The sequence below is a fragment of the Mus musculus genome, chromosome 8, assembly GCF_000001635.26.
Source record: "Mus musculus strain C57BL/6J chromosome 8, GRCm38.p6 C57BL/6J".
NCBI classification, from domain to species: Eukaryota; Metazoa; Chordata; class Mammalia; order Rodentia; family Muridae; genus Mus; species Mus musculus.
The window spans coordinates 93,191,253-93,210,337 of NC_000074.6; the positions used below are offsets into that span (position 1 = coordinate 93,191,253).

Genomic DNA, 19,085 nt, shown 5'->3' on the forward strand with positions numbered 1-19,085 from the left:
TCACCAAATATCCTGCATACTAGATACTTACATTATAATTCATAACCGTGGCAAAATTACAATTATGAAGTAACAATCAAATAATTTTATGGTTGCAGTGGTGTCAGCACAAAATGAGGAACTCTATTAAACCATTAGAAAGGTTGAGAACCATGGAGGTCTCTCATGGCATTACCAATCCTCTCTCCTCCCTCAGGGAGTCCTGTTATCTCTAGGAGAGGCTGAATTAAGGTCATCTAAGAGGAATTGCTGAGCCCAAGGATGATAGGCAATGGCATGCTGAAAAGGTTATGCTATAACTGCAGACCCAGGGGCAAGCTCCTTGAAAGCCTGGCTTAAGTTTCTCCCTTCTCCAAGCCCAAGTCTGACTGTGTGTTTGGGGATACTAAATGCATTGTAGAAGGTGGTGTGTGTGTGTGTGTGTGTGTGTGTGTGTGTGTGTATGTACATGTGTGTCTGTATGTGTGTGTTTGTGTGTGTATGTATGCATGCGTGTGTGTGTATGTATATGTGTATGTGTGTTTGTGTGTGTGTGTATGTATGTGCTTGTGTGTATATGTATGTGTGTATGTATACGTGTGTACATGTATGTGTTCATGTATATGTGAGTGTGTGTGTGAGAGAGAGAAAGAGAGAGAGAGAGACTAAGGCTAATCCTCACCTCCCAGTGGGTGCAGAGCACAGGTAATACTAAGTTGTAGCACACAAATCTGCAAGTATCTCAAATTCATTGGCTCCACACAAACGAGCTTCTGAGAAATGTGTTGGGTGTTAGCCCGTTATAACCCAGGGATCAATTCCTTTTTCAAAAGACCCTCGCCAACCCTGTGATCTATACCTGGCATCCTGCTCATCCCTGGCACTGTGTTTCCATTTGAAATGACTCGCTTGGTCATCAGACTGTGCCAAAGGCAGATAGACTGGGAAATGAGCTACTATGGTAAAAACCCCAGGATGGAGCCTACAGGCAGAGAAAGTGCTGACTTGAGTTCCTCAGAACTCTAACTCCTTAGTCCTCCATGGGGGCAGTGAACGCCTTCACTTGACAGTCAAAGTCTTCACATTTGTCACACATGACTTGAGAATAAAGGCAACACATATCTTCCCTTCCAGACATTGTCTAAAAGCACAAGAATGATGGTCAGAGACCTGACTTTTCTCAGCACCTCTTCTGTATGTTCTCCTTTCTCTACCACAGCCTCAGTTTCTCTATCTGCACAGAGATATTTAGTCTCTCTGGGGAGCAGAACCTAACCTAATAACAAAAAGCAACCTGTTCCTTTTCCTTCTATTTGTGTGAGAAAGATTAGGAATTTACGATGTCCATTCCAAATGTACCATGATCTCCACTCAAAACTGATGTCACTGGAAGAATGAGGTCACACTGTTCTTAAATAAGTTCTTGCCCATGAGCTGCTGCTACTCACTCCCTTCAACCCCTTTCTGGTTGCCCATGAAGAGGTGGAGGCTGGAACTCAGATTTCTGGTCCAGTGGTCCCCATACGTACTGGTAGTCTGCTGTTCTTTGTCAAGTCAGCAGGAGTGTAAATATTCAGGTAGAGGCAGTCTTCAGAAAACTGTAAAGGAATGTTCTCCTTCCTGTTGGTGAAGAGCTCTGAGAGCACCTGCCCTCCAACAGCATCCTGAGAGCACCTGGAAGGGGAGAGAACGTATCTGCGGTTCCCCTAGATTGAACCTTGGATACATTACCCAGGACCTGACCTTGTACTTGGAGTTTTGAGCACATAGCTACAGTTATCCTCACTGGATTGGAGTCATTGTTAGAGATAATAGAGTCTTTAGGTTCCTAGTGGAACTACTAAGACTCTAGACTCTCCCATGCATTTAGAAGAAGGACTTGGCATCTCTCCCTTCCTGGAGCCTTTGGAGTACTGTGTACCATAAAGAGAGTCACTCATATGCTGACCTCATTTTCCCTAGACAATAGTGTTCCCTGCACTGTTTGGATAGTGCCCTGTACCCTGTTTGGCTTATTCAGTGAGTTATGGCAATGCTTATGTAGGGAAATATGCTCCCATCCATGGGAGTGTTCTATCAACCAGCAAAACGACCTGTTATTGGATGAAGGTGTTATCTTTGGCACATAAGAAGACAACTCTCTGGTCCTGCCTCCACCACTGACATGCTGGGTTATCTTGGCTGAATTTCTTGCTTGCTCTGGCTTTAACCTGCCAGGGCCAGGTGAGGTGAGTAATGTCTCTAAGAGTTTCACCATCTGGCCTGCTAAGGTTCTTTCATCTCCCCATCCCATCAACAATCATTGTGAGCTGTCCTGATTAAGGACCCCATAAGGCCATTGTAGAGTGGAATTGGTAACAATGATCAAGTTCTTCAGAGTTCCAAGCACTGATCAGCTTCTCCTGGAGAAGGAGTCATTTAAGACACATCAGCCCCAGGTGTCCATTATCCTGTTTCATAGATGGCACCTGGCTTCCAGTATGTCAAAGAGAGAGTGGAGGTGCTCATTTGCCAAGCCTCCTCAGAGGTCGAGTGGCAGAAGTGGAATAGAAAAGGTGACCTTTATGTCTCTAGCTTAGGCAATTTTCCTACCCAATGGGAGAAAGGGGCATAATTCACAGAACTAGGAACTGAATGACCAATGGGAGGTGAAGATTTCAACTTCACTATTGTTTAGAACTCTCAAATAAAGACCAGTGTTGCATTCTTAAGTTCTTATCTGCTCATGCTGCTTATCTGATACACACAAGCTTTGAGTAAGGCAAAGCATGGGGAGAATTCCTCTGAACGGGGGCTTTCATGTTTCCCTGGGAGAAGGGTGTGCAGTTTAGATCAAATTTCTACTCCTTGACTCAGAAATGTCACTTCTTACATTTCTCCCCAAATTCCTGTGATTATGTGTTACAAATTTATCACCTTTGTCTTACTGTCAATAACATAGAAAGAACTTAGCCCAAATAAAAGATTGGATGCATACAGTCTAATTTCATATCCAGTTAATGTAACTGCTATATATTGGCTGTTACATTGATATGTAGAATAATATCGGTGTTATAAATGTGCAAATAGTCACCCATATTTTCCATACTCATAATGTCTGTATAAAGGGAGGACATACACAGACATAAGACTGGAAATATGACCTCAAATGCTCACAGTGATTCTGAGGAATTGGATTGTACCTGATTGTTAACTTTGTTACATTTGCTTCTATGTATTGCTCTGCCATTTCTGTTTTCAGTATTTATACCTTACATTTGCAGTCAGAATGGAAAAAATAGCAAATGATATTTTTAGGAGAAAAGCATGCAGTAGTAAGGACACCACCAGGAGTGGAATTCTTCAATCCTCACAAGTACCTTGCCAAGAGAAGAAACACTGACTGCACTGACATTCTTTAGGCTATCTGGACTTGATGGGCTTTTCTATTGGCTCAAAGATTGAGTGGGGCAGGGGGAAAGGATTGTTCAGTGGTGACTAGGAGGCTGGATAGACCTAGGCATGAGAACTTAAAGTCACCCTCAACTGTTCTTGTCACTCATGTAGTTCCACTCACCCACTTTCAAGCAACATCAAGGTTCAAGACAGAAGAATAAATTATCTTCATCCCCTTTATATTGAAACAGGCCTACCCCAGGGGCTTACATAGGCGGGTAGGAGGTGGTGTTCTTCACGAAGCTCCAGGGCTCTGCAGGCTGTGGTGGAGCAAATCTCAAGGAGCCAAGAGGGGGCTTGGCAAAGGGGACTCCCAGGAAAACAGCCACAGGCTGTGTGAATCCTTCCAAATTGACATACTTCCCCAGGACTTTGCCTTTAACAGTGTTCACCACAGGTGGTGAGGATGGGTACCCTGTTGGACAGGAGAAAATAGGAACACATCAGTAAGGAAAAGATAGACCTGGATTCTTGGTGGGTTTGTCACTTCAGGACTGATGGCATTGCTAAAGTCACCCAAACCCTTCCAGGTCTCATTTGCTTCTTACATAAAATTAGAGTGAAGACAATTGTTCTCATCTCAGAGGACTGATTAAAGACTAACGTGTATTGGTGTCTTAAAAGCATCCAGCCTAAGTCACTACAGAAAGAGAGGTACCAAGTATGAAGATGAGTTTTGGTTTCCACTGGAAATGTTCATCCACTAGGATCCTGTTGCTGAGCTGGGTGAGAAGATGGACAAGAGCCCTCCCTGTCCTCAGGAGGGCTCACCTTGCAGGCATGGCAACAGATACACTCGACTTAATATTGAGATGCATAAGATTTTTGTCCTGGGGTAGAGCCAGGAAGGGGATACAGCAGTTGGAAGAGAAAGTGATGTCTCCTGATTGGTCACACAAGGGTTGTGACTTACAGTGTGGGGAGAGGCTAAGGGGATGAGAGAGGTGGGTATGACATTGCAGGAATGAGAAAGGGTGCTGTGGCTCACAGACAGCACACAGCCAAGCTGGGAAGGGTGGGTGCCCTATGACTGTCACCAGGAGGAGTCCAGGACAGAGAAAGGTAATCCTGGAAGAGAAAGAACACACCAGGGAAGACCCTGGAGGACTGAGTAAGGGGCTGGATTTTACTTAGCAAACAAATAAGCAGCAGAAATAGCTCTGTGGTAAAGCAGACAACACACTTCTAAAACCTTCTTGGGGGTTCTGAGCATGGTCTTCCAGGTAAGAGAGACTGGGCATCAAAAACATTTACCCTACTGCCTCTATTCTTGTAGAACAGACAGTCTTTGCAGTATCCTCACTCTTCTTCTATCCATTGTGGGACCTGCACAAACCAACTTGGTCCTTCTTTACATGGTTGGTGGACTTATAGACACTTGGTCATGGCTCCCCTGGTGTCCTCTTTGTCTGACCTCAGGGGCCTCAGTTTGTGAGAACATCCCTCATTGGGTAGGGCCTTTGAATTTAGACAAGATGTCATTCTTCCTCAAAGCTTGTGGCCAGAAAAGACAGGAAATTTCCAAATTTAGTGGGAAGTGGTCACTAGAACTGAAAACTCCTCATTGGAATCCAGCCTCTATGTCACATGCTATCAACAGCCAGATGCATACTGTGAATATTCAAGTTGTTGTTACTAGTTATTACAAAGAACGATGAACTTTCTGGTAGACATGTACATACAAAATCTACTTTACGATATTCTGAAAGACCATGGAGAATGGGATAAGATGCTGATATGTGTTCAGCACTTCTAAGAGGTGAAGGAGGGTGAAGCCTGAGGAGAAACGCCTGGGGTAGGCTTTGTCAGCTCGGTGATGGTCCACCGTGAAGTGGGTAGAAACAGATTATCTGGGGTCATATTCCTGCGTCAAGTGGATATACAGCAATGGCACAAATATTATGTAGTTATGTATTTAAAATTGTGTAATATCAGAGTGCAATACGGAACATTTGCTCTGTGCCCAGGCACATTCATTCTCTTTACATAATTTCTCAAAGAGGCCTTGCCAGGAGAGCAGGCAAGATTTCAAAGCACCAAGCATTGACTGTAAAAAGGTGAAAACAGGGTGACATTACAGGCTGGGGGAACTGGAATCCCCAGGGTGTAACTAATGTGGGTCCCATCCCCCACCTTATCTAAGTCTCCTGCCTGGGCCACCCACCTGTCCTGATCTCTAAGATCTAGTCATCAAAAAACCCAAACAAAGTCCTATATCCCCCAAACCTCCCAAAGAACTCCATGTAACCGCCCCCTCCACCCCATGCCACCTCACTCCTCTCTTCTTTTCAGGTGAAACTACAACAATGGCTCTTGCTTGCCCGGTCTCTCCGCTGCCCTGGCCTCCTGACTAACCTCATTGTTTCCTCTTTTACACCATCCCTGTGACCTGTCCCTGCCTTGTGGGAGCTTCAGTGTAACACCATCATCTCAATTGTCTGATTTAAGCACGTTGTAATTTTTATTAATCCATTACGTTTTCAGCCAAACCTTTTGCCTACCTTTTAACCTAACTTACCCTCTGGACCCAGAGCAGAAGCAACCGCTCTTTTTGTCCTCAGTGAAAAAGGCACTCCTGTCATCTCTGCTTTAAAGGTGGGGGTTCCCTAGTCACTGTATCACCCAGGCTTTGCAAACTTTAGGATATCAAGTTGGAGTTATTGATTAGGAGCCAGATATAAGGCTGGCTCCTGAGTTTATGCTTTCCATGTTCTGCTCAGCCTCTCTCTCTCTGACCTGCTTGCAACTTGACAAAGAATCACAGGGAAGCAGCCTGATCCTTCTTCAGCTCTCCTGTGCCTCCTATAGCTGGGTATCCCAGTGTCCATCCTCCTCTCTGTCTCTGTGGGAGTCAAGTTCTTCGGACTTTGATGCACCCCTTCAAGTGCAGAAAGCAAAACTCACCAAGGGACTGGACTATTTTGTCCACAGCATTGCCCATTGTGCCCAGAACAAAGACTGAAAATGTACACACAGACATTTGTAACCCAGAAGAACTTACCCCAAGCTGTGCACGCAGCAAGAGAAAGCCATATCAGAGGGTAGAGGCCCATTGTGGAAGGACAAGGGCTCTGTGGGTCTCTGAGCTATCTGCTGCTTTAGCAATGCTTCTGTTGTGGACCAGGGGACCCGCCTCCTTAAGTCTTGCTCAACCAGCTCAGTTATGTAATCTAAGCTTAAAAAAAAAAAAAAAAAAAAAAAAAAAAAAAACTCTTCCTTCCAAAGAGCTCTCTGGGTGTCAGTTGGGCCCTCCAAGCCACGCCCACTAGGAGTTTACCCACTTTTATCTGAACAGTCAGTGCCCAGTACTCAGATTACAAGTGGCCAGAAACCCATCCAACAGCTTCTTACATAAGCACCTCTCCCTGCAGCACTCTCACCTCAATTCAGTGCACCCTGACCTCTCAAGAGCAGACAGCAGCAGCCAGGTGCCTGCAGGTAGTGGGAAGTGTTGTTCTGGGGTCCTTCTACAAAGCTCTGCTCAGCTGGGATGTGAGGACGGACACATTTCACAGCCTTCCTGGACCTGCATGTCTTAGAATCCATACTCTCGAGTTAGGAAGGGAACTCACACTCTACCAACCTTTAGAGGATTCCTAAATTAAGTTTGTAGTATTCCTGCCAAGTGACCTGGCTGGGCACGGTGCATACTTAGGTTCAAGGAAGTTTACCAGAGAAAGAACCTTTGGACATAATGTTCATGTAGGAAACAAACTCCGCTGGCAACAATCCTTGCTTCTAACCATCCATGCATACACGTACACACTGATTCTTCAAACATTGCCAAAGCGCATGGCCTCCCTTTTCATGGGAGTGTACAACAGCAGGTGGGTCAGTGCATCTATGCAATTGCTGACCCTAGCCTATTCCAGCAGTGTAGCCTCTTCATACTTTCATGTTTGGGTACCTCTTTTCATTCCTCTGGTGTGTATTTTGGTTCTTTCATCTAATCATTTATTTTTAAGTTCTCAGGATGCATTACTAAGTTATTTGTTTGATTTTAGAAATCTTTAATTTCTTTAAGATCAAATCTCTTTGACAGATCCATTTTGGAAAAAAATAGTTGACGTAAAATAGTAGTGAGCTGATAAAATAATAGACATTCTACAGCTCTGGAAGGGTTCAAGTCCATTTGATGCATAATTATATCTTCTTAAAGACATGAGACTGTAGTTACTCATGATATAGAATTTCCTCCCGAAGTACTTCTGTTTTATCTGGGTTCTGTATGTTGTATCTCCATTTTCATTTCATTTAAGGAATTTTTCAACCTTCTCCCTCTTCCCTCTATTTCATCAATGAATGTACTTAAATTCACACAGTGGAAGGAGAGCACAGAATCTCACAAATTGTAGTTGAGTTTCTCACCATGAGCAGCAGGGTACTTTGTGACTGGAGTCATTTGAAACCCCTCAGAGACCTTGATCACTAGAATAAGCTGGCACAGGCAGCATCACTGTTATCTTTACAGCCATACCTGGGCTGAACTGGTGGTGGTATACATCAGGGTGGTATGCACAGGTTTGTTTTGCCCGCTAGGAGGAGTGGAGTTGTGATATGTGGTGCTGGCACAACAGACACAGAGTGTGATGGGGGAGAGGTAGACTAAAACTGTATCCTTCCTGGCCACTGGCCACTGGGTGTACTGGCAAGTCTCCAGCTCAATCACACTGCCTCGCTCTGGGTTTACTGGCTGGATTCCTGCTGCACATTACTCTGGGTTTATTGGCTGGATTCGTGCTGCACGTTACTCTCAGTAGGTTGTTGTGAGTTTGTGTTTTCTTTTGCTTTGCTTTGCTTGTTTTTCTTTTCGTCTGGAGGAAACAAACTCTCGAGGCTGACTCCCAGGCAGAGTTTTGCCGTGAGCTCATGAGATATGAAAATGGTGGAAGCAGTTCTCCCAGAGTAGCAGTTTCAGACTCTAATTCTTTCTAATTGTGTCTTTGTCTCTGCTGAAGACACCCCACTTGCAGGGCGTGTGCTTTTCCTATACACTTATTTGAAATTTCCAGTCTGCTTGATCCAACACTTGTGTCCAACACTCAGTCAACATGGGCTGATCATGTTGTCTCTTGTTAGTGGAATTTTTCTTTTCCAAGTCTGTCATTTTTGCATTTAATATTTGATACAATGCCTACCAAAGAAAGAAAGAAAGAAAGAAAGAAAGAAAGAAAGAAAGAAAGAAAGAAAGGAAGGAAGGAAGGAAGGAAGGAAGAAAGAGAGAGAGAGAGAAAGAAAGAAAGAAAGAAAGAAAGAAAGAAGGAAAGAAAGAAAGAAAGAAAGAAAGAAAGAAGGAAAGAAAAGGGAAGAAAAGGAAAGGAGAGGAGAGGAGAGGAGAGGAGAGGAGAGGAGAGGAGAGGAGAGGAGAGGAGAGGAGAGGAGAGGAGAGGAGAGGAGAGGAGAGAAAAGGAAAGGAAAGGAAAGGAAAGGAAAGGAAAGGAAAGGAAAGGAAAGGAAAGGAAAGGAAAGAAAAACTGAATAAATGGTATCTGTGAATCAACAGGAGTGTGGTTGGGTTTTGCTAGTCTGATGAAACCCCAATTCTGGTTCTTTTATGTGGTGTATGTGTGTGCATGTGTGTGTGTGTGTGGGGGGGGGGATGTGCATGTGTGTTTGTGTGTATGTTTTAAAGAGCTTGAGTATTTGTGGTGTAGTATGCAAGTAGTATAGGATGTACAGAGTATAGGATTTTTTGTGCTCTCCTTAGCTACCACAGTCCACCACCTCCTCCAGACTATGCTAATGTTAGCCGGTGCTTTGTTTATGCTTATTCCAAAGGGCTCATACCCTGCTCAGTGCACACACCCTTCACAGGGGTCTTTCCCATGATTTTATTTTCTTGAGTAAGATTTCTGAGACTTGGTGTCCAGGAGCTGCTAATTTAAATGTGGTATCCAGTCCAGTTCCCAGAATTTCTAAGAGAATTCCATGGTTCTATAGATTTCTCTGTGACCTTGCCCTTCCTGAACATCAAAAGACAGCTAGTAACACTACCCAGGACAGTTTCCTACCATTATCCCCAAGATACACGCTTAATTTCCCCACTCAGCCTCAGTAAGTCTTCACCAAGCCTTCAGAGGCAATAAATAAATAAATAATATAAAATAAAATAAAATAAAATAAAATAAAATAAAATAAAATAAAATAGCCTTGTGCTTTTCCTTACAGATTTCATTCGTTAGGATAAGAAACTCTGAGCATGGCCTTATGCCTTTTTTTCTGCTTCATACCTACTCAGGATTTTTCTCATAAACTTATGATAGATATACACGAAGAAATGACTATGTGTGTGACTCCTCCTTGCATCTGTGGTTCCAGGGACCTTATTACTCTCCTATTAGCCTCCACTTCTTCGTAACAGCTCACCAAACCCTTTAAATTTCTTCATGCATTGATGTATTGATGCCAAAATCCCTACTTCTTTCCCCCGTACTTGTCTTCCTTTAGACTTCTGGATAATCATACCACAAATGGATTTTCTGCGGAACCATCTTCATATGACATTGCCTCTCTCTGAGAAGCTTAGATTCATTTCCAATCTACAATATTGATTTGACTTATGGAACAAAATTTATTTTTTCAAATTGAGTCCACATGTGCAAATATTCTCTCTCTGGCCTCTGTCCACTCCCACCACACAATTCTGCAGTCTCCCCAAAGCCTTGGCCACAATCATCTTCCATGTAAAGTAGTCTCATTTGGGCTCCCCTGAGGGTGAGGCTGACAGAGTCTCCCATTCACAGCTCAGTGTGTTCTGTCGGCAGTTGCTTCTTAGCCAGAAGTTCAGTCCAGAAAGCCACTTCTTTTTCTTTCAGCTTCTGGGCTTGTTGGGTGGTGGCTCCAATCTGCAGATAACCTTCCTTTTGGTCATACTCTGGCCAATGGGGCAGCCCTTGTCCATTGGGATTCCTGGGAACAGAATCAAATAGAATTCCTTAAGGCTGTTTTGTGTCCCCTACATTCCTGTGATATTCATAGGGTTTGTCTCTCCTAAAGACCTGTGCACCACAAAAAGGAAAAGGGAAAAAAATAAATAAAGGAACACCATTGTCAGAGCCCTAGGTCACAGGGTTGGAGCCAATCAGTTAAATTTCAAAAGCTACGTCTTCTTTACGGGTACTCTATTGTCTCATCTCACCCATCAACTTGGCTCCATCTGCATCACTAGACTCACCCATTCCTAGCAAAGTTGGCCCAGAATTTCATCATCATCTTGCTGAGGTTGATCTCCTCTTCTGAGGTACCACCTGTGAGGAGTAAGAATAATCTTTTTTTTTTATTCAGTTCATGGTTCATGAGCTAATGAGAGCAGTATCACTCAAGAGATTATTAAAAGAGTCAAGTTTGGGCTTTTACATCAAAGCTGTAGAATCAAAAGCCTTATTACAGAGGGCAATGCTTAGCGGGTGTATACTTTCTGTCTGAGAATAACTTATCTACTATACAGCAGGCATATAGTATATTCTGCTGTGATCATCCACGTTCAATTCTAGGCTACTTGAAATGAAATTGCCGCAGATGAAGAATTCTCTGGATCACAGGGTGTATGGGATTTCTGGGTATTGCATCTTTTCTTATGGTATTCCCCATAAGCCCACAATTAGATGTACAATGGCCCTAAGATATAATCTTGGGAGCTACAGAGCATATCATAAAAAGCCATAAGGTGGCTCACAGTCATGAATTATAGCAACTACTGGAAGTTGAAGTATTAAAGACACTCTGAAAGGATTTCTTTACATATTATATTAATTACTATAGAGTTAAACTATCACATACAGATAGGTGTGCCTATAGGCAGATTGATGCACATGACATCTGACCTGTCCATTACTCATATTCTGATATGTCATGCTGAGTAAGAACAGCATGATCTCATCCTCACTCACATTCTGAAATGTCATTATGAATGAGGAATGAAGCATCAGTGGCATCCTTGTCTTCAAACGGGATACTCGCGTACGCCATTTCTCTTGGTGCATTATTGATCAGAATCTTGATACAGAGTGTGATGGTTTGTATATTTTTGGACCAGGGAGTGGTACCATCTGGAGGTGTGACCTGGTTGGAGTAGGTGTGTTACTGTGGGTGTGGGTATAAGATCCTCACCCTAGTTTCCTGGAAGTCAGTCTTCCACTAGCAGCCTTTGGATGAAGACATAGAACTCTCAGCCCTGCCTGTGCCATGACAGCCTGGATGCTGCCATGCTCCCACCTTGATGATAATGGACTGAACCTCTGAACCTGTAAGCTAGCCCCAATTAAATGTTTTGTTTTATAAGACTTGCCTTGGTCATGGTGTCTGTTCACAGCAGTAAAACCCTAACTAAGACACAGAGTACTGCTGGCTGCTAAGAAGTATGCACCTTTCCTTATCTATGCTGTAGTGGGAGAAAGCCTGGGAATTTGAGAGTTGAGCTCATCCCTGTTGCACTGAGTTGAGAATTGAAAATCAAGAGAGGAGGAGAGATATGCTCAAGGCCACAGAAGCCTTGGAACGCAAAGCTCCAAATCGCAAGCTCACAGGCAGCAAAGCACCATTACCTCTTAAAATTGGGGCCCCAAAGACAGAGTAGATTTCATCTCCATGGTCTCCTACCACCGTATCTGGTTTCATTTCTGACGAGAAGCTTGGACTATATTGAAACTCATACATGTATGTGGGGGCTCCGGCATCTGAGAAGACACAGATTCACATACCATTCATATTGCCAGACACAAACTTGAATGGCATCAAGGTCTTTGTAATGCAAGAGACCTCTGAGTATCAGTGCAAAAAGAGAAACACTTCAACACAAGCTTCTTGATGTGCTTAGCACTGTGCAGTTAGTGGAAGAAGACAGTGATGTTCATGTGAGGAAAAGGATTTATGAATGCACTACATTTAGTAAGCACACTGGGTTGTTCATTGATAACCCACAGTGTTCATTCATTTCATGATCCACAGCTTGCTGGGTGTCCTCCATTCAGACATGTTTTAAGCATTCTTAGTGTTTTATCCCCACCTATTCTGAAAAATGTGAGGCACTTCCAAGATATTTGTCTGAAAGAGAGAATTTCTAAGGATAAATACATGCAAACATGGAGCACTAGTTACTTTTGTCTCAGGAGTACAATGTTGGAGAAAGCTGTCCTTCATAAGTGAGAGAATAACAGCTTTCTCAGACAAATCAAATCTTATGAAACTCACCACTCTAGCCATGTCTTACTTTCCTCATTAAACATTAAGATAGAGATAGATAACATGAGACAAATGAAGACACAAAAGTCAATGATACAGAACAGTGAACAATACTCAGAATGGCCATGATGATGTGTACAGCAAGCTTATTCTCAGTATGGGGACAAAACAATGGTATTGTGAAACATACCTAAATCAAATAATAGCTATAGCTATAACTAAATCAAATGATAGCTATAGCCAAATTTTGTCATTACAAAGTGATATATGTTCTAATCTCGAAGACATAAAAGTGTACAGTAGGGGGAGTTGAAATGTGGAGTTGTTCTAGAAAACTTTTTCTTAGCATCCTAGACCAGAACATCTCCATGTTAGAATATCTGAAGCACCAGAGAGGTCAGGTGTAATAATATCACAAAGGGGCTTCAATACAATAGCACAGTCAGTGATGGCTCATTCAGATAGAAAATTGCTAAGGAAATGGGTCTTCATCAGTATCTTAGGAAGAATCTATTTAATAGCTTTGCATGTAATATTATACCCAACAATAATAGTTTTCAAGCACTCACAGAACATTCTCCTGAGTAGATCCTATATGAGGATGCAATACAATACCCAGCTAACACAAGAAGACTAGAATTAGAGTCAGCATCTTTTCTGATCACAATGGTTTGAAACCAGACATGAACACCAGGAACAATTTTAGACTACTGATAGACTCTTGGAAATAAACATGGTCTTGAGCCACTAATATGTCTTGAAGCTAAGCGGAAAATTTAAAGCATATTGAAACAGTGATGGAAACATATCTCTTTGGGAAAAACATGCCCCACACAAAGTGAGGATGAGTGTTTGGATGCCCAAGATGCATGTCAGTATAGCCTGCCTCTGGCATTGCAGGCTGATGTAATCCTAGCATGCTGGAGGCATAGATCGGGATCTCTGGAGAACTCTGACTAGTTAGACCAGCTGAACTATCAAGTCCTGAGTTCAAGCCAGAGGCCCTATCTCAGGATATAAGGTAGAGAGCAACAGAGGTCTGGTATCCACACACATGCTCACATAAGTAAGTGCCCACACAATATGAACATTCATGTACATGTGTGTATACCAGATATACACAAACACATATATACAAATGTGTGCACACAAAAATGGAGTCATAGCTTGCCAAAACTAATGAGATATAGTAAAAGTAGTTGTATGAGAAACGTTCAGAGCATTAAACAAGTACATTATAAAAAGAAGAAAAATATCAAACAATCTACTGTTACACTAAAGGGATCTAAAAGAACAACAAAGTAAACCCAAAGGGTAGCAGAAAGGAGAAATAATCATGATTGATAAAAAGCAGGGACTGTAGAGTTGGCTCAGTAGTTAAGAGTACTGGCTACTCTTCTAGAGGACCTGGGTTCAATTCTCAGCATCCAGTTCTCAGCACCCACATGGAGGGTTACAACCATAGCTGCTACAGTCCCAGGAAATACCCTCTCCTGGCTTTCATAGACACAAGGCACACACATATGGTGCCCAGACATATATGAATATAAAATGCCAACAAACATAAAACTAACTAACTAAATAAGAGGGTTTCTTTTTTAAGTGAGTTCTGAAGCTATAAGAAAAGGTAAGAGTCAAGAAAATCAAGTTTCTTTTTTCTTTCTTTTTAAAAAGAAAAGTGAAACTAATAAGCTTAGTTGAACTAAGAAAAAGAGAAGATTTATACAAAGGAAAGACTTGGTGTTATACATGATGCCAGGGAAGGAGAATGGAAAATTGGATTGTAAGTCTAATTCACAATGGGAAACTAAGACAGCTACAAGAAAACAGAAGAAAAACTATAAGATGTTGGCTAGAACATGGCTCTCTGGGTTTGATTCCCAAAGTGGAGACAACTCGGGCAAAAACTGTAAAATGAAATAGATATCCCATTGCAAAACTTATTCACAAGAGGGAAAAATAATGAATAATCCATGTCTGAGTATGTACATGTGTGAGTACATGTGTGTGTGTTTGTGCATGCATGTGCACGCTTGTGTGTAAGGTGGGGCATGTTTTCAAATGATCCATGCTATAGAGAATTGCTTTACAAAGTATCTAAGGGATGTGAAGAATTCAACAGCAAGAAAAAGAAGCAAGCAAACAGCCATTTATTTGGGTAAGGATCCAGAGCAGGGTGGAGGGTGAGGGGAGCACCTATGATCCTAGCTCATGGGACATAAAGGCAGGAGGATGCCTTGGCCTTGTCTAAATAGAGAGACCTTTTCTCACAGGGAAAAAAAAATGATAAGGACCCATGTAGACATTTCTTTAAGAGAGGAATAAAAGTAAAAATGGACAAAAGATCAATAAAAATTATTAGCATCAATGATCATTAATATAATACAAATTAGAACAACATTGAGCTAGCATCTTTCCCAGTCTAAATGTATTTTATGAAAAGCTAATAACAAGTAGTGTTTGACAAGGATGAAGAAACAAGGAGTCTCACTCATACAACGTGTACGCTACAAAACATGAAGTTGGTGTTTAAAGCATGTTAAAAATGGAACCGCCACATCACAGATTTGAAACCACTGTGTTGAAATATATCTGACCTGTGATTATACTGCTCACCAAAGTCAAGTTATGGAATTACTATGTGTCCACTAATAGATGAATGCATGAAGACCGCTGGCGTAGTATAGATGGAATAATGTATGCCCTTTAAAAGGAATCACAAAAAGATGGAGAATTATATGCTAAGTGGACGAAGTCAGATCTAGATAGACAAGTGTCTACATTATTACATGCATGTGATCTATAAAAAAGAGCTCAAAACATCAAAGAAGAAAGGGTCAGAGGCTGGAGGTCAGAAGTGGGTAGATTGTTGTAAAATCAGAATCATTCTGTTCATCTTTAACCTTTTTTATTAGAGCTATCTATTTGTGTTTTGTATTGAGATGGGCAGACCACAGTGCATGTGTGGACAACCATGTGAGTCCCAGGGACTAAACCCAGGTCATCAGCCTTGGCAGCAAGAACCTTTATCTGCTGAGCCATCTCATTTACTTCCTGCTTCATTTTTGAGTTACATTCTGCAATGCTGAGAGAAAATGTCATTTTCACTAAACACAAAATTTGCTATGGTAGCAAATCTACAGTAATTGTTTTACATTGACTCATAAACTGCAATATCACTTAGTATCTATATTATTTATATTATCAAATATTTTATTATTGCATTTGGGTAATAGCTGTCAATACTACTACATAGACTCATTCTTTGTCTCTCTCCTCATTATAGTATTGGGTTCACTCCTTTTCTTCTCACCCGCAACTGGGAAAACTGACATCACAGCAGGTGGCCCCTACAGCTACTTTAAATCATGGGTGCAAACAGAAAATTTAAACCTTTGTGGAGCACTAGATAGATGCTTCAGTGGCGAAGAGGACTTGCTTCTCTTCTAGAGGATCTAGGTTTGGTTACCATGACTTTCTTCTGGCCTCTGCCAGAACCAGCAGAAACAGGATATATACACATAGAAAGAAACATACTTGACCATGAATAAATATGTATTACTTATTAATTATTAACATTAATTATTAATATTAGTAATCAATAAATAATTGATGTTGATGTCGATATTAATTATTTACTGGCATTAATCATTAATATAAATTATTTTTAGTTGGTACTAATTAAAATTAACCAATACCAATGTATTAATAATATTTAATACACATGTAAATAAATTATAATAATATAATTATAAATAAAATATAAACTTAAATCTTTAAAAAAATCTTTACCAGAAAGTTAGGGTTGCAGTTAGGTGATTGAGGTGAAGAAGGGCTCCACAAATGGCACCCCTAGAAGTCCTCATTCCTAGGGTGAGCTTATCATCCCGAGGTTCACACCCATGCCTAGCACTTGGTCACATAGGAAGGTTCTATGATAGCCCTCAGCCTGCATACAGTGGCACACTAAGGTGGACAGAAGCTATCCAAGAACACAGAGAGTGTCTACATCCTACACTACATGGATCTCCTCCCTCATTGACCTCCTTGATCATAAACAGCCTTCCTGATGCTGTCCCTCATTCCCACTCTGCCCTCTGTTAATACTCTAAAACTGATTCTGATCTCAAACCCCTCTAAAACCTCTCCCAGTATTTGGCCTCTAAACCCAGGTACCAGCCTAACTTCACATAAGGAAGCTGTGATAGATGCTGTTGCTGTGACACTTGTTCCTGTTCATAGCCTGGCTTCTGTCTGCATCCACCATGTGTCACTCTTTACCTAAGGGGTCTTTGTCTGGTTACTACACACTCTTCTCTGACTACCCAGATGGGATCACCTTGGGTTATGTATTCTGCTGGTTTCCCAGCCCTTCCTAGAACCAGCTCCAGTGAATATATGCTTAGCCAAGTATCAGCCTCTGTGCCTTCTTCTGTTGTGGCCTCTTGTCCCAACTCTGAGATCACCTCCCATTTACTCCATATTTCAGTGAGTTTCACAGATGATTTTGGCACAAATCAAACAGGACAATACTAAGAGAAGGCCAAAATGCAGCCTTAGAGACTTGATGTTGGCAGTTTCCCATTTGCAAATGTTTGTGAGTAATCCAGTCACAGATGAAAGGGGGTAAAAATAAGTCTCTCTCCTGTTCAACCTCAGGGACTCACCTCTATGTCCACGGGACACAATCACAGATGGTACACCGAATACCACATCCCCAATCAATTCCAGAAGTTGGTCTTTATTTCTGCCTGTGTAATCTTTATCTCTTAAATACTTCTCAATGGCCACTGCAATTGCATCCTCAGGGAGGTTCTAGAATGGATGAGGAAAGTGACAGTGTGGCATGTATGACTCCTCCAGCTTGTTAGTTCATTGACTATGAATCTCTTGAGCCCTGAGCAAATCCTGGGTAGTGATGTGGGAATATCAGAAAACTGGGGACAGAAAGAAGACTCCATTCTTTTCCTGAAATTCTGTAGGTTTACAATTTGGGGCAAGTTCTCAGCTTTTCTTTGTTTCTCAACCAGCTGTCATGGTCCCTAGGGTGCTTACAAGAAGAAAAGAGGACTTCTTCAAGAGAGACATGGCCGTCATCTGGTCCAATTTCACATCAGAGGGTGGGTAGTTCATCATCTATTTAAAAACATGGTTAACATCTCTTTAAAAACAGACATTATCAGAATGGAGCAGACAGGCAAACTATAGCAAAACAGATACAGATATTAATTTGGGCTTTGATGGGCATTCTGGATATGAGCTTTAAAAGAATCAGGGAAACAGATGGATTTATAAAAAAATCCAGTCACGACCAATGATACCTTAAATATGTGTATTGATCAGGCTAGGGGGCACAATGACCCTCAGAGCAGAGAGGAAACAAAACCTCACAGACATAAAAGAGAGAGCAGAAGCCATCCATTGCATTCTTTGCTATCTACAAGACCCTTCTGCAGTGAGAGTGGTGACACTTTCAGCCTATCTCAGTCCTATACAGAGACTTGGTCTAATTCCAACATAGCTTTTATCACCTGAAAGCCACGTGAAGGATAATAGTGGTCTCTCTATAATGACTGTGCTAGTAAAGTCTGCTGCTTTCAGAAATTCATCTTCAGCTAAGACATGGTAAGGATAGACAGCCACCAACACCTGCTCCAGACTGACTATAGAAACCTTGGGGTTGGCCTTACTTCTCTGCCTGTGGCAACCTCACACCCAAAGACCCAAATGCTTGAGAATAAATGTCCATCATTTTGTAACCTCTCTAGAATGTAAACACACAGGGTAGCAATTCTTTTCATCTCAACCATGTTGGTGCTCTTACTTCCTCTTGACCTGTCATGCAGATGAGTTTTGAAACCCAGACTCTGCACTCACTCCACGGCTCCTTTCCAAGCTTCTTCAGCCTTGCAACATCTCCAGGGTTAGTGGTGTTTCTATCTGAGACTTGAGTTCAAGTCATGTTTGAGCTTTCTTTCTCTTGCTACCCTATTCGCAAATGAAACCTGCCTTATTCTAGAACCTAATCTCTGGCTTTTTAAATTATCTTTGAAAAGGAAAAGCCCTCTTTCCCTTTAAGAGGGTATTATAAGTCATGATGGAGTGACTTTGAATCTTTCAATGCTCTAAATTGAGAATATATGCAGAGATTTATGGGAAATTTGTCCAAGTTCATGGTGGAAGCTGTGCTTCCTAGTCAGACTCCTCTGAACATCCAGCCCTTTCCATTTAGAGACACCCTGTTTGTCTGATTGTCTGGATCTTAATTTTGTAGGCCTTCTCAGCCTGTGCATTCTGAATACCTAAGTTTAATGGTGTGGTAAACTGTTCGTTGAGATAAGATTCCCAGGACTGGACCACCCAGGCTTAAAGTTAACCAGAAATGTCTCGAAGAAAGTATTCATATGAAACAAGAGACAGATGCCCTAGGTACAAGCAGAGGTCCAGGAAGAAAGAAATGTTGGGGTAGTGATGGGTAGTGGAAGGTCTTA

The 19,085-nt window shown here is 41.9% G+C and overlaps 2 protein-coding genes across 3 annotated transcripts in view; both read right to left on the minus strand.

The window, feature by feature from the left end:
• Nucleotides 1-6,552, minus strand: part of Ces1d (carboxylesterase 1D) — a 31,733-nt gene extending 25,181 nt beyond the window's left edge. Inside the window, exons 1-3 of the mRNA NM_053200.2 lie at nt 6,416-6,552; nt 3,625-3,829; nt 1,509-1,653 (exon numbers count right to left, since the gene is read on the minus strand). Of these exons, the coding sequence (NP_444430.2) occupies nt 1,509-1,653; nt 3,625-3,829; nt 6,416-6,467 (402 nt within the window). The 5' untranslated portion in view covers nt 6,468-6,552. The remainder of the gene's footprint in view (nt 1-1,508; nt 1,654-3,624; nt 3,830-6,415) is intronic.
• Nucleotides 6,553-9,965: 3,413 nt separating this feature from the next.
• Ces1e (carboxylesterase 1E) overlaps nt 9,966-19,085 on the minus strand; it is a 28,414-nt gene continuing 19,294 nt past the window's right edge. Inside the window, exons 10-14 of one of the 2 annotated variants that reach the window (NM_133660.3) lie at nt 17,650-17,730; nt 17,262-17,409; nt 11,958-12,089; nt 10,589-10,661; nt 9,966-10,323 (exon numbers count right to left, since the gene is read on the minus strand). In NM_133660.3, coding sequence (NP_598421.1) covers nt 10,152-10,323; nt 10,589-10,661; nt 11,958-12,089; nt 17,262-17,409; nt 17,650-17,730 — 606 coding nt within the window. In that variant the 3' untranslated portion in view covers nt 9,966-10,151. The remainder of the gene's footprint in view (nt 10,324-10,588; nt 10,662-11,957; nt 12,090-17,261; nt 17,410-17,649; nt 17,731-19,085) is intronic. The other variant, XM_006530651.3, reaches the window with a different exon arrangement.